The sequence below is a fragment of the Ascaphus truei genome, chromosome 4 (assembly GCF_040206685.1).
Source record: "Ascaphus truei isolate aAscTru1 chromosome 4, aAscTru1.hap1, whole genome shotgun sequence".
Classification (NCBI taxonomy): domain Eukaryota; kingdom Metazoa; phylum Chordata; class Amphibia; order Anura; family Ascaphidae; genus Ascaphus; species Ascaphus truei.
Genome location: NC_134486.1, coordinates 303,959,055 through 303,971,708, shown reverse-complemented (window position 1 = coordinate 303,971,708; position 12,654 = coordinate 303,959,055). Strand labels below are relative to the sequence as shown.

At 42.9% G+C, this 12,654-nt stretch overlaps 1 protein-coding gene across 2 annotated transcripts in view; it reads left to right on the top strand.

The window, feature by feature from the left end:
* The first annotated feature begins 1,379 nt into the window (after positions 1-1,379).
* The window catches only part of PCMT1 (protein-L-isoaspartate (D-aspartate) O-methyltransferase), a 524,500-nt gene continuing 513,225 nt past the window's right edge, over positions 1,380-12,654 (top strand). Inside the window, exon 1 of one of the 2 annotated variants that reach the window (XM_075597778.1) lies at positions 1,380-1,854. In XM_075597778.1, coding sequence (XP_075453893.1) covers positions 1,602-1,854 — 253 coding nt within the window. In that variant the 5' untranslated portion in view covers positions 1,380-1,601. The remainder of the gene's footprint in view (positions 1,855-12,654) is intronic. The other variant, XM_075597777.1, reaches the window with a different exon arrangement.

Here is a 12,654-nt window from a genome sequence, read left to right as displayed (position 1 = left end):
ACCGGATGCTCCGCGGCGCACCCGGCTAGCGGGGGCTGCCATATTTCCCATCGCGCATGCGCAGTGACGCCTCACGTTTGCGCAGAAGGGTCAAAACAGCCCGGCAGCCATTTAGAAGCTTGCGCATGTGCAGTATAATCAACAGTAGCGACGGCCATTACAGAAATTCTCCACAGGGGAACTGCATGTCCCAGCATGCTCTGGGAGATGACTGTATGTGTCCTGGAGCAGCCAATCCGGCTGCAGGTATCACGGGAGGACTCGGATTGCTACTTTTGGTACGCTTTCAGCCCCGCCAGTCGGAAAGGGAGCTAAGGGAACAGGTAGTGTCCAGGGAGCTGTGCATCTCTGGACTAGGTCTAGTTTGTCCCCTTAGGCCTAAGGTAGGCCCTGAGTCCCCATAAATTTGTGGGTGCTGCAGGGACCGGCCCTTAGGGACATTGCCACCTTTAGTATTATATATTCAGGGACTCAGCTGAGACGCCGCACAGTAATTGAGGCCTGTGGTCTGGGACCAGATCACCACCGCGAGATACAGACTCTCTTCACGGTGGGACACTGTAGCCAGAGTCCCCCCCCCACAGAGGCGGACGCTATCGCCAGCGGTGTGGGACCAGACGGGCCCTTTTCATCAGTTGACGGTACCCGGGTGCCGGAGCACCCGGCAGGTATCACCTCCCAACAAGTGCACCAACTATAACACACACTTCCTGTGGGTAGCGTTACCGCACACGTTGGGGTGGGTTGGCTCTTGTGGACACCAGGGTGGTTAGGTGCCCAGGGCACCTCTGTACTTTGAGGGAACTGCACCAAGGTGTATAGGGTGGTGATTGGGACAGTGGGTCACTGTTTGGGTACGGCCCTGTGAGGTCAACATAACATATGTTATTGTATTAGCCACATTCAGTAAACCTGTTACTATATACAAGTGTGTGTTCATTATATTGGGTCCTGTGATGGGGTATCCAGCAGTGCTAGGATCCTTCACAGGTGAGGGTGCTGTCATCGTTCAATAAGGTACACCCCAGGCTCCCTGCAGCAGAGGATCAGGCCTCCTGTGAGCCAATCAGGTAAAGCGACCACGCGTAGTCACCCTACCGAGACACGTGGCAAGGGGCTATATTTATTTCCACAAAATAAGATGTTTTCTCATTATGGCCTTAGATTAAGATTTGTTCAGTAGCCAAAAATATTAAAGTAAATGTTCCTTTTTATCTTTAGTAAGCTGGTTGCGGACACTGGGACCAAGTGATAATGAGGTGGTCTGGTCCCTAAATGTCTCTTCCAGGCCATCCCACAAAATCCGGAGAGTAGGCGGCGCCTAGCACTGGCTGCAGGAGATTTATTTCATATCATACTGCGGGACAACAATAACCCCAGCACACGAGCAGAAAGCGCAGCTGCGGGGATCTACTGTTTGGAAGACAACAAGCCTCTCACTTCCCAGCCTGCGCCGGGTGATAAGGAGACGGAGAAAGATCACGGCTGCCAGTTACGCATGCCTTAAACCAGCGGGTAAACAAGTGACGCCCGCATAAAAAAAAGCTGCACCAACTGCCAGTGTGAAGCGCGCGCACAGCCGTTATTAGTGACGTCTATCAATGCCCGCGCTGGGCGTGGCCGGCCCTGCGTCCTCAGTGGCTCCCCCGCTATCGCCCAGCGCCCTGCGTGGCCCCGCCTCCTCCGACGGGCGTGTTGACGTTTCCTGGTTGGAGGTTGTGAGTTTGCTGGGCAGGCTCCTGGGCGCAGTCGCCGCGCTGAAGGTAGCTGAGTACTTGCTCCGTGTGCTGTGTGCGACCATGGCCTGGAAGTCCGGGGGAGCCAGCCACTCCGAGCTGGTTACCAACCTGCGCAGTAAGTGTGTGAGCGGGGAGGCCACTAACATAGCCGCACAAGTACTGAATGTGTGCTATACACGGGCTTATACTGTTCTATATACATACACGCGCCTTTCCTACCTATACTATGTGGGTGTGTATACCTACACATGCTGCACTAAGCAGTGAATATATACAGTCTGTATACACACATACTGTGCATGCATGTACATATTGTGCATGCACACATACTGATATCTACAGATATGCTCTCTATATAATAAACTGTATATAAACGTACACTGATGGCTACATATACAGTGTGTTTATACTGATATGCATATTAACAGTTACAGTAGCTCGCATTGCCTGAAACACTAACATAATCTGTTTGGCAATTACGTACGGTACCCATACAGCTTGTATACCCAGATACTAACATACACATTGGCAATAGCGTAACTATATTGGCATGACACAAATCTCATGACAGATGATTTTGTGACACACTGATCAATACAGATTGTATTACAGATGTGGCATACAGTGTGCAACTTAAACACACAAACCCAACATACATTGGATATAGCACACACTTGTATGACTCTGGTACATGTATTATATGGGACATTGATATTCCGTGTTTATATATCTGTTGCTAAACACTGATACACTGATATGCATGCTAATGAGACACACACCTCATGACAGACGTTCTTGCATAACATTAAATGTATGGCATGGTGATATATAGGTACTCTTACAGGCATGCACGTTGCTTGACACATAGATATACTGTACACAGCATCACAAACCCACTCCATGACACTATGTATATTGAGTCATATGCATCTACTGCATATATTTAGTCTCACTTTGCGAGGTACACGTTGTATTACATCCGCACTACAAAAGCTGATATACTTTTGAGTGACACACTGTATGGTGCATTTATTAGTCACTCGGGACATAATGCTCCATTGAGCTAACCTTATATGACATTTATATATGTATGAAGTGAAGCACACATTTGTGACCCTAATATACAGGGAGTGAAAAGCACTGTAATATACTGCAGTCAGAAGTAACTATTGTAAACTCAGAAGCTACAGATTAAGAAAATCGTAGTTTTCAACACTATAAAATAAAAAAGGACAGAACATACTCAGGGGGCACGACACTAACATAATCGTCCAATTCAATATTATCTATGCGACTGATCACACTGTGATCTTCTGAAACCCCCCATTGACTTGAATGGATTATACAGCATTAAACTTGCATGGGGGTGCAAGGTGTACTTCTTTCGTAGCCTGACCGTTTTGTACATTTGTCTCCCAGCAGCCTTTTTCTAATTTCTACAAAAATTCTCAGGCTAAAACCTAATCGGGCCTTTTACTCTAGCAACACCCTTCCCATCATCAGTTCATTGATTTCCAACACACCCTTCTACTTCACCCCCATGTACATCCAACATACTTCTCCACGTCCCCATTCAATTATCTTTATCTCCCGTTCCTCAACACCCGCCATACTGGTGTAGCATGCTTTTACTCCACACTGTAGTAGCCTCATTTCTCTCGGATACATACTGTAAGACTGAGCTAGTACTTTGTCTGGACATAAATGCAAAAGAGTTTGGTGAGTAAGAAGGTAAAAGTGACTGCCAATGTTAGATAGCACACTACACTGCATGGCTGATGTACAAGAAGTGATAGACATGCACTGCATGAAGCTGATCATATTCTGACAGTTATCTACATTGAATTATGAACACATCTCTCCTGACAGTATTACACATCCCTCTCATGATACTGATAAACATTGGCACTGAAGCAGTTACATTACCACCAGAACAGATGTGATATCTCACTTTCATTAATTCTGACCATTGTGTGATAAACATGACATGCTGTTGGGTTCAGCTGCTGACTGCATGGCACTGCATAGACACGTCTTCACGGCATGAACGCACATGTACAAATATATCATCCACCTACTTACTCCTATAAAAAATGATGTGAAATCACAGGTTGACACATGATGATGCTCTTTTAAGATTGTGAGGGAAAAATATTTAAATCATTATTTAAAATTGTTATATTGCTTGATGATGGGTAATCCAAGCTCAGTTGGAAACGGCAACACCAACAGGCTAGGCAGTCAGGGCAATTTTCCTGTGTGATTAGTTGGATCAGGGGTGTGCAAAGTGGGGGGAGATTTTCCAGGGGGGGGGGGTGCGGCGGCTACAGAGGTCCCGCGCTCTCCCTAAGGCATTTAAATTAAATATCGGGGGGGCGCATGTGACCTCTGCAGCTTCGCCTACCTGAACTTCGGCGACACGTCACCATGGTAACCCAGCACCAGATGACTCTGTGGGGTCATGTGACATCTTTTGACGCCAAAGCAGGCAGGAGGGCGTGAGCTGGGTGGGGGTGCATTTTCAAAACTTTGCGCACCCCTGAGTTAGATGAAATGTATCATTATATGTTAACAGGAGGAATCCTGAAAGGTTTTCTTGTTGGTGGCCCTTGAGTACTGAGTTTGCGTGCTTTAGGTCTGGGTCAGTAGGCCTCTACATACATATATTCTTTGTAATATGTCTTAGTTCTATGACTGTAAACTAGAAGTATAGAAATGATCAGTATTTGCTCACATGCTTCCAGTTCTTGGTTGCTCATGCCTAAAACTCATGCCACCTTTCCTTCATTACACAGCAAATACATTTTTATATTTCACTATATGGATTTAGCGTTAGGTTATAGTTTGTAATGACAAAACAAAAGTTACCAAATGTTGAGTTTTTCCGTTTACTACATTGCACAGAGAAAGGGAGAACCCTATAATTTAATATTGTTGAGGTAAAATACCTATACCATCTCTATACCAATTCTAATTTAGATATTGAAATCGTAGTCATGAATTGATATTTCATAGGCCCAGATCCACAAAAGTGTACTGAGCTTTAGCACACTTCAACTCCCATTCATATGAATAGGAGTAAAGGTGTGCTAAAGCTTAGCACCCTTTTGTGGATCTAGGCCATCATTTCATATAATACAACATTACGAAAGCAGTTTCACAAGGTTTGACATCCAATGTTCTATGGATAATTATTCTAATGCCGACTAGAGAAGGTAGTTAAATAGAGGAACATAAAGGTTGTAAATAGAAACTGTGGAATAGCCAGGAATAGGTGTGAGTGGTGGGTGCACAGGGAGCAGTGGAGAGACCCCTAATCTCCCCCTGGAATAATGTGGAATATAATTAGTGTTCCCAGCACTTCAAAAGAAAAGTGACGCGTTTTCAATGTGAAGAAAATGCACAATGTGTATTGATATGAGACAGCAACAGCGCAACCTGTACACAAGGCAATGCAGGATAAAATAAGTATACAGGCATTGCTATTGGGAAGGAGATGGTGATCACATAGACAGGGTGAGGAGGTGAAAGTAACCAACAAATGGGGTGGGGAATATGAAGGATGATGCTGGGGACAACGTTAACATTTTGGGGTAAACAACCCCTTCTAAGGGCCCATTCCCAAAGTCGCCCAACCAGAGGGACTATGGTACTTCCCAGTACCCTCACTTTCAATACCTCCCTCCAGTGGGAACACTAACTAATATTCCACATAAAGGTTGTAAATGTTCCTTTGCTGCATCATACAGTACTTTGTCACAGTCGATAGAATACCCAACCATTATTTCTGAGTGTGCAAGAATGGTCTTCCACTATAGTTCTCTATACTATAATGAAACGGTCTTCTGGCTTGGGAAGATTTGAGTTTTATTGATTTGAGGAGTTCAAAGTTTTAGTCTGATAATAAAAGGCCTAGAGGTCACCATTTTTACAGGTCAGGCAGATCATGCAATATTGTAGTAGTTCTTGATACTGTACTTCTCTGTCAAATATTTCTGTGATTTTATGTGCTCTGCAACCATATGGAATTACTAAAGTAACATCATTTTGCAACGGGTAAAGGGTTTTAAAAATATTCCCTCCTAATGAAATACATGGCGGTTATGTATCCTAGTCCTCTAGTTTTTCCTGATCTTAAAAAAAAAAAAAAATCCCTCCAACACTCTTTTCTCCAATAATCGCTGCCCCCTGTAATTCTTCTAAACCCCAATTGGAGAAGGATTTATTACTGTGGTGTAGGATTGCACAACATAATGTAACAGTTTAAATGTATACTTCTTAAATGTATATTCACATACTGTACACATGTTCTGTTCAGACAAGCTATTAACTTATTAATGTAATTCTAATATTTATCCATTTTGTAATGCTACAGTTTTGTTTATACTGCTACAGTATTGATCTCTTTAATCTTCTGAATTGAATTAGAAGTATTTTTGTTTATTTTGCTTTTTTGTTATTTATAAATAAAAAATAAACTTACAAAACATTTCTGCGAAGGGCTGGACATTAAATAGCAATAATATTTTCATTGTACACTGCAGCATATTGATTGTGAAGTGCTTTGAGGTAGGAAGATATACAACTCGATGTGCCTTTTAGAGTGTTTGTAGAATGCTGTAATTTTGTCCTTTAACAAACACCAGTGTTCCTTCCTAATTGATCTGGTGCTTTGAGGTAGCAATCATTCCAAAAACAAATCAACTTGCTGTCTGCAAGTCTACTGTATAATGATTAAATCAGGAATGCAGTAATTCCCCGCAGATCTCTGGAAAAAGAATCACTGTAGAAAGCACGAAACGACTGCAGAAAGCGAGAGACTCGCAGATAAAACATTTAAACGAGCTTGTAAATCAACTCCTCCCAAGCTTGCCTGTGTCAGGAAAATATTTGATGAGGGTATAGCTTAGGTCAGGTTTTCTCTTTTTGGGGCGGATTCATCAATCGCCAGTACAGGTTAACGCGCTAGATCCGGTGTTAACTCCCATTGACTTCATTAGGTGTGAAGATGGTGGCGTTACCACTTACTCATTTGACTCTTGCTCAGTGCTGTGCATAATTTTGTTAACGCACTGTTAATAATGACAAAATATACCCCAAGAGGGTAGAGGAGCTCTCGCTCCAGCTGTACACAGGGGGAATGGTGATGTGCTAACAATGGTAATGAAGTCAAGAACAAATACCAACAAGGGATTAATAGACCCACTCAGATCACTAGCTTAATACGTTTAAAATATAAGTTTTAGTTCATATTTAGAAACCTGAGGGGAACCTACAGTAGCTAAAATAAACCTTTCTGCATGAAAAATATATTTAATATAACTGTTCTATTAAAAGGAAGTTATGTGTATTTATTGTATCGCAAAGTAGCATATAGGATGAGTACAGGGAACACTTACGATGTTATACATACTGTATATTAACTTGCATATGATGATAATGTACCCAAAGAACTATAAAATATATATAGCTAACTCGTTTTTCTAATTATCTGCAACACTGTATATGAATGATCATGTGTTGACTTGGGTATTTGGGTGGAGCCTAATAGTATATTAGATACTTTTGGTGCTGCCAATCCTTCCTTATTTGACCATAAATGTGTAATGGATTAATATCCTGAGCATGCCTATTTTAATATTGTATTGGTAACAGTTGCTAGTTCTAAATATTGACTCTGGGCAGGATTGAACTGTAGCTACTGTAAATACACCCTGTTCATGAGAGCGAGAGAGGGGGGAAAAAAAGAATGGGTCCATATTAAGAACTTCCAAGCTATTATCTGAACTCTGGTGTGAACTGAATAAACTATCGGCTCTTTTTGGCTGGTAAATTAGGAGGGGTAAACCCCTTGGCGCGATCCCACACGGGAGTCCCATCTCCCTGAATCAGCCAACTCTTAGGCAGGCATCGTTGAGTGGGTGACGTCCGCTCTTCACCTAACCGACACGTGTTTAGTTTGTAACACGTTTTGTCATGGGCGGGATCGGGCAAAAGAAGAGAGTTGTAATAGCGTCTTGTTATCATGGCATCCACTCCCAGTTTGCCTGTTATTTGAAAATTACCATTCACATTTCACAGTTTATTATAGTTAATTCATAATGCTCACGGAGAACAATCTATTGAAAGATAGAAAAAACATGTACTTATTCAATGGCTTACCAAGGCTGTTTTTATATTGTAGCTTTTTTATGGAATTTATTATATATAAGTATATTTATACTTTGCTAGTAATTTCATACTGATTTTGTGGAGATTTCTTTATTCTTAAATGATATTGTGACGCTCTGTATCAGACATCACTATTTGTAATCTGAGTGTTCTCTACAATAAAATGTATTGATATAGTATATAGGGTCTGATCTCTGGTTTAATTCTAAATTTAATAGAAAAGTGAGTTATATAAAATATATTTTTATGCAGACAGGTTTTTTTTTAGCTAGGTTCCCACCCATCCTTTTTTACGATTTTAAATATGAAAAAAAAAGTTGTAGTATTAAGTTGATGATCTGAGTGTAACACAAGGGGTTCCCTCCCCCCCCCCCCTCTCCTCTTTTGGTATTTGTTACGGTTAATAATTCACACACTTCCAATCAAGTGCACTTGTCAGCGTATTGAGTAGGAAAATGGAAAGTTACTATAGTAAGTCTCCTAACTACTTCTCTGATTTGCAAAACTCATTTTTAATATTGATCTTTTAAGGTAAAGAGCATACTCACCAGTTATACTGGTGAGATACTAAAATAAAAGTGTAGATATTTAGGATATAAGCATTCTTCCAACCATTTTATATTTTTTTTTAGAGTTTACAAGTTTATAATACTTTATTTTAAATATCGTCACCCATATCTTTCCACGTGTAATATATATTTAGTAAAGGAAAACTGAGCCTTGATTAATTTAAAGACAGCTTATATTTATAAAAAAAAAATTGGTCCATTACTCAATCAAACTAATTTTGCTAAAGTTGAAATAAGGCTTGAAGGGCAGAAACACAACTCTCCTTACTTCATTTTGAGCTTCACTTAAACTGGACCTCATTGAACATAATGCACAAAATACGGTACACTGGTTGGTTTTTATTGTATGTCTTTATTTATATAGCGCCATTAATGTACATAGTTCTTCACAGTAGTAATACACGTGGTAATCAAATAAATAACAGATAATATAAATAACAGATCATGGGAATAAGTGCTTTAGACATAAAAGTAACATTAAGGAAGAGGAGTCCCTGCCCCGAGGAGCTTACAGTCTAATTGGTAGGTAGGGAGAACGTACAGAGACAGTAGGAGGGAGTTCTGGTAAGTGCATCTGCAGGGGGCCAAGCTTTATGTATCGTGTTCAGAATATCCACAGTGCTATTCATATGCTTCTTTAAGCAAGTGTGTCTTAAGGTGGGTCTTAAAGGTGGATAGAGAGGGTGCTAGTCGGGTACTGAGGGGAAGGGCATTCCAGAGGTGTGGGGCAGTCAGTGAGAAAGGTTTAAGCTTGAGGGCTTTAGATACAAAGGGGGTAGAAAGAAGACATCCTTGAGCAGAACGCAAGAGTCGGGATGGTGCATAACGAGAAATTAGGGCTGAGATGTAAGGAGGGGCAGAAGAGTGTAAAGCTTTAAAAGTGAGGAGAAGAATGGAGTGTGAGATGCGGGATTTGATCGGAAGCCAGGAGAGGGATTTCATGAGGGGAGATGCTGAGACAGATCTAGGAAAGAGTAGAGTGATTCTGGCAGCAGCGTTTAGGATAGATTAAATAGGATAGGAATACATATAAAAAAGTGATTCAATGGGGACGTGTAGCCACCTTTTTAGAAAACATTTGCCCTTTAAAATATCTGTGACATTCAGGGACTTGTGCTGAAGTTCCCAAGTTGCCACCTAACTCCTAGGTACCATACCTCTACTCATCCCCCTTCTGCCTTTCTCTCTCACTTTGAATCCTGGCTCTTTCTTTCTCTCCTCAGACTCCCCTGTTCTCCTTCGGCACTTATTCTGCCACATTGATGACCTCTCTCTCCCTTGGCTTCCTGCTTCCTCTCTAACCTCTTCTTTTGGCCTTCAGCAGTGGACTGCAGCCAGCCCCCACAAGGATGGCCACTAACTAGACCTGGTTTTCACTAAACTTTTTTCTCTGATTTCTCCATTTCCCCCTTTCCTCTCTCTGAACATCACCTCATCTCGCTTCTCCCCTACTCCATCTCCATCTACCCCTCGTTTCTGCAGAAACCTGCGCTCTATTAACCTACCTGCCTTTGATTCCACTTTACACTCCTCCCTCTCCTCTCTCTGTTCTGCTACAGACCCTGACAACCTGGTCAGGAACTACAACTCTGTTTTATCCTCCCCTTGATCTACATGCCCGCTTTCTCTCTGCCGTCCTCGCCCTTCTTACCACAGACCCTGGCTATATTCCCACCCGCGCATGCTACCTTCTTGCACTCGTTCCTCTGAACGCTTCTGGAGGAAAACTCACTCTCTCGCAGACTTCCTTCACTATAAATTTATGCTATCCTGTTTTAACTCTGCCCTCTCTCAGGCTAAACAAACCTACTTTTCTTCACTAATCAAGACGCACAACTCTAACCCACGCCGACTCTTCTCTGTCTTTGACTCTCTACTCAAACCACCCTTAGCTGCCTCTTCTTCTTCCTCCATCTCACTATTTTAAGGAAAAGGTGGAATCCATATGTCAGAACATCCCCTCTGTTTCCTCATCCCATCCTACAACGCTTCCTAACTCTCCTCCTGCCTTCCTTGACTCTTTTTCCACTGTCTCAGAGGAGGATGTGTCACTGCTGATCTCCTCCTTCTCCCTCTACCACTTGCCCTCTTGACCATATTCCCTCCCATCTCCTATAAAACCTCTTGCTCCTACTATAATCCCTTCGCTCACACACATTTTTAACTCTTCCCTCTACTCTGGTACCTTTCCCTCCTTCAAACATGCAACAGTTATACCATTACTCAAAAACAGCAAGCTTGGCCCTACCTGTCTTTCTAACTATCGACCTGTCTCCCTCCTGCCTTTTGCCTCTAAACTCCTTGAACGTCTTGTATTCTCCACTTGCTCCACTTTCTCAACACCTATTCTCTCCTAGACCCTCTACAATCTGGCTTCCGCACTGCTCACTCCATTGAAACAGCCCTCACTAAAGTAACCAATGACTTCCATGCTGCCAAAGACAGAGGTCATTACACTCTGCTCATACTACTTGACCTCTCTGCAGCATTTGATACCGTTAACCACCCTCTTCTCCTTCACATTCTCTTACTCTTGGTATTCGTAACAAAGCTCTATCCTGAATCTCCTCTCACCTCTCCCATCATATTTTCAGTATCTCTTCTGCTAACACCTCCTCTATCAATCTCTCTGTGGGGGTACCCCAGGGCTCTGTCTTGGGACCTCTTCTCTTTTTTTCTCTGTACACACTCTCTAGGTGACCTAATCACATCTCTTGGGTTTAAATATCAACTCTATGCTGACGACACATTTACTTTTCAATCCCTGACCTTACACCTCCTGTACAGACCAAAGTTTCTGAATGTCTCTGCGATATCATCCTGGATGGCCCTCCGCCGACTTAAACGTAACATGGCAAAAACAGAGCTCCTCATACTTCCTCCCAAACCGGGCCCTACTACCTCCTTCAACGTTACTGTTGGACGTACTATCATTCACCCAGTAGCCCAAGCACGCTGCCTACGGGTCACACTAGACTCCTCTCTCACATTCTCCTCTCGCATTCAAAACGTATCTAAAACCGGTTGCTTTTTCCTCTGCAATATTACAAAGATGCGCCCTTTCCTCTGTTTATACACAGCTAAAACTCTGACTCAGGCCGTCATTTTCTCCCGTCTCGATTACTGTAACCCCCTGCTTTCTGGCCTTCCTGCATCTCGCCTGTCTCCCCTACAATCTATCCTAAACGCTGCTGCCAGAATCACTCTACTCTTTTCTAAATCTTTCTCAGCATCTCCCCTGCTGAAATCACTCTCCGGTCTTCCTATCAAATCCTGCACCTCGCACTCAATTCTCCAACTCACTTTCAAAGCTTTACACTCTTCTGCCCCTCCTTACATCTCAGCCCTAATTTCTCGCTATACACCTTCCTGACTCTTGCGTTCTGCTCAAGGATGCCTTCTCTCTACTCCCTTTGTATCTAAAGCCCTCTCCCGCCTTAAACCTTTCTCACTGACTGCCCCACACCTCTGGACTGCCCTCCCCCCCTCAATACCTGACTAGCACCCTCTCTATCCACCTTTAAGACCCACCTTAAGACACACTTGCATAAAGAAGCATATGAGTAGCAGCTTGGCTAATAATATACACATGATACATAAAGCTTGGCCCCCTGCACTGCAGACGCACTTATCAGAATGCCCTCTTACTTTCTGTACGTCCTTACTACCTACTAATTGGATTGTAAGCTCTTCAGAGCAGGGACTCCTCTTCTACAATATTACTTTTATGTCTGAAGCACTTATTCCCATGATCCATTTGTATTATTTGTTATTTATATGATTGTCACATTTATTACTACTGTAAAGCGCTATGTACATTAATGGTGCTATATAAATAAAGACACACATACCAGGTTTGCGCAAACTGAGATTTTTTTTGGGGGGGGGGCACGGCGCTTACTGGCCCCGCGCTCTTCCCCAAAGTATTTAAATTAAATGCAAGGGAACCACGCAAGGCCTCTACAAGTTCCCTTACATTGACTCAGGCGGTGTTGCCATGGCAACATGGCGTCACATGACGCAGTGGCGTCATTTGGAGCTTGAGACAAGGTAAGGGGGGGGGTACAAGCAGTGGGGGAGAGTAGGCAGGTGGGGGCGCAGGGCAAAAAGTTTGCACACAACTGCCATCTTATACTATATTAGTGAAAGCACTGTATGTTTGCCTGCCTGCCTGC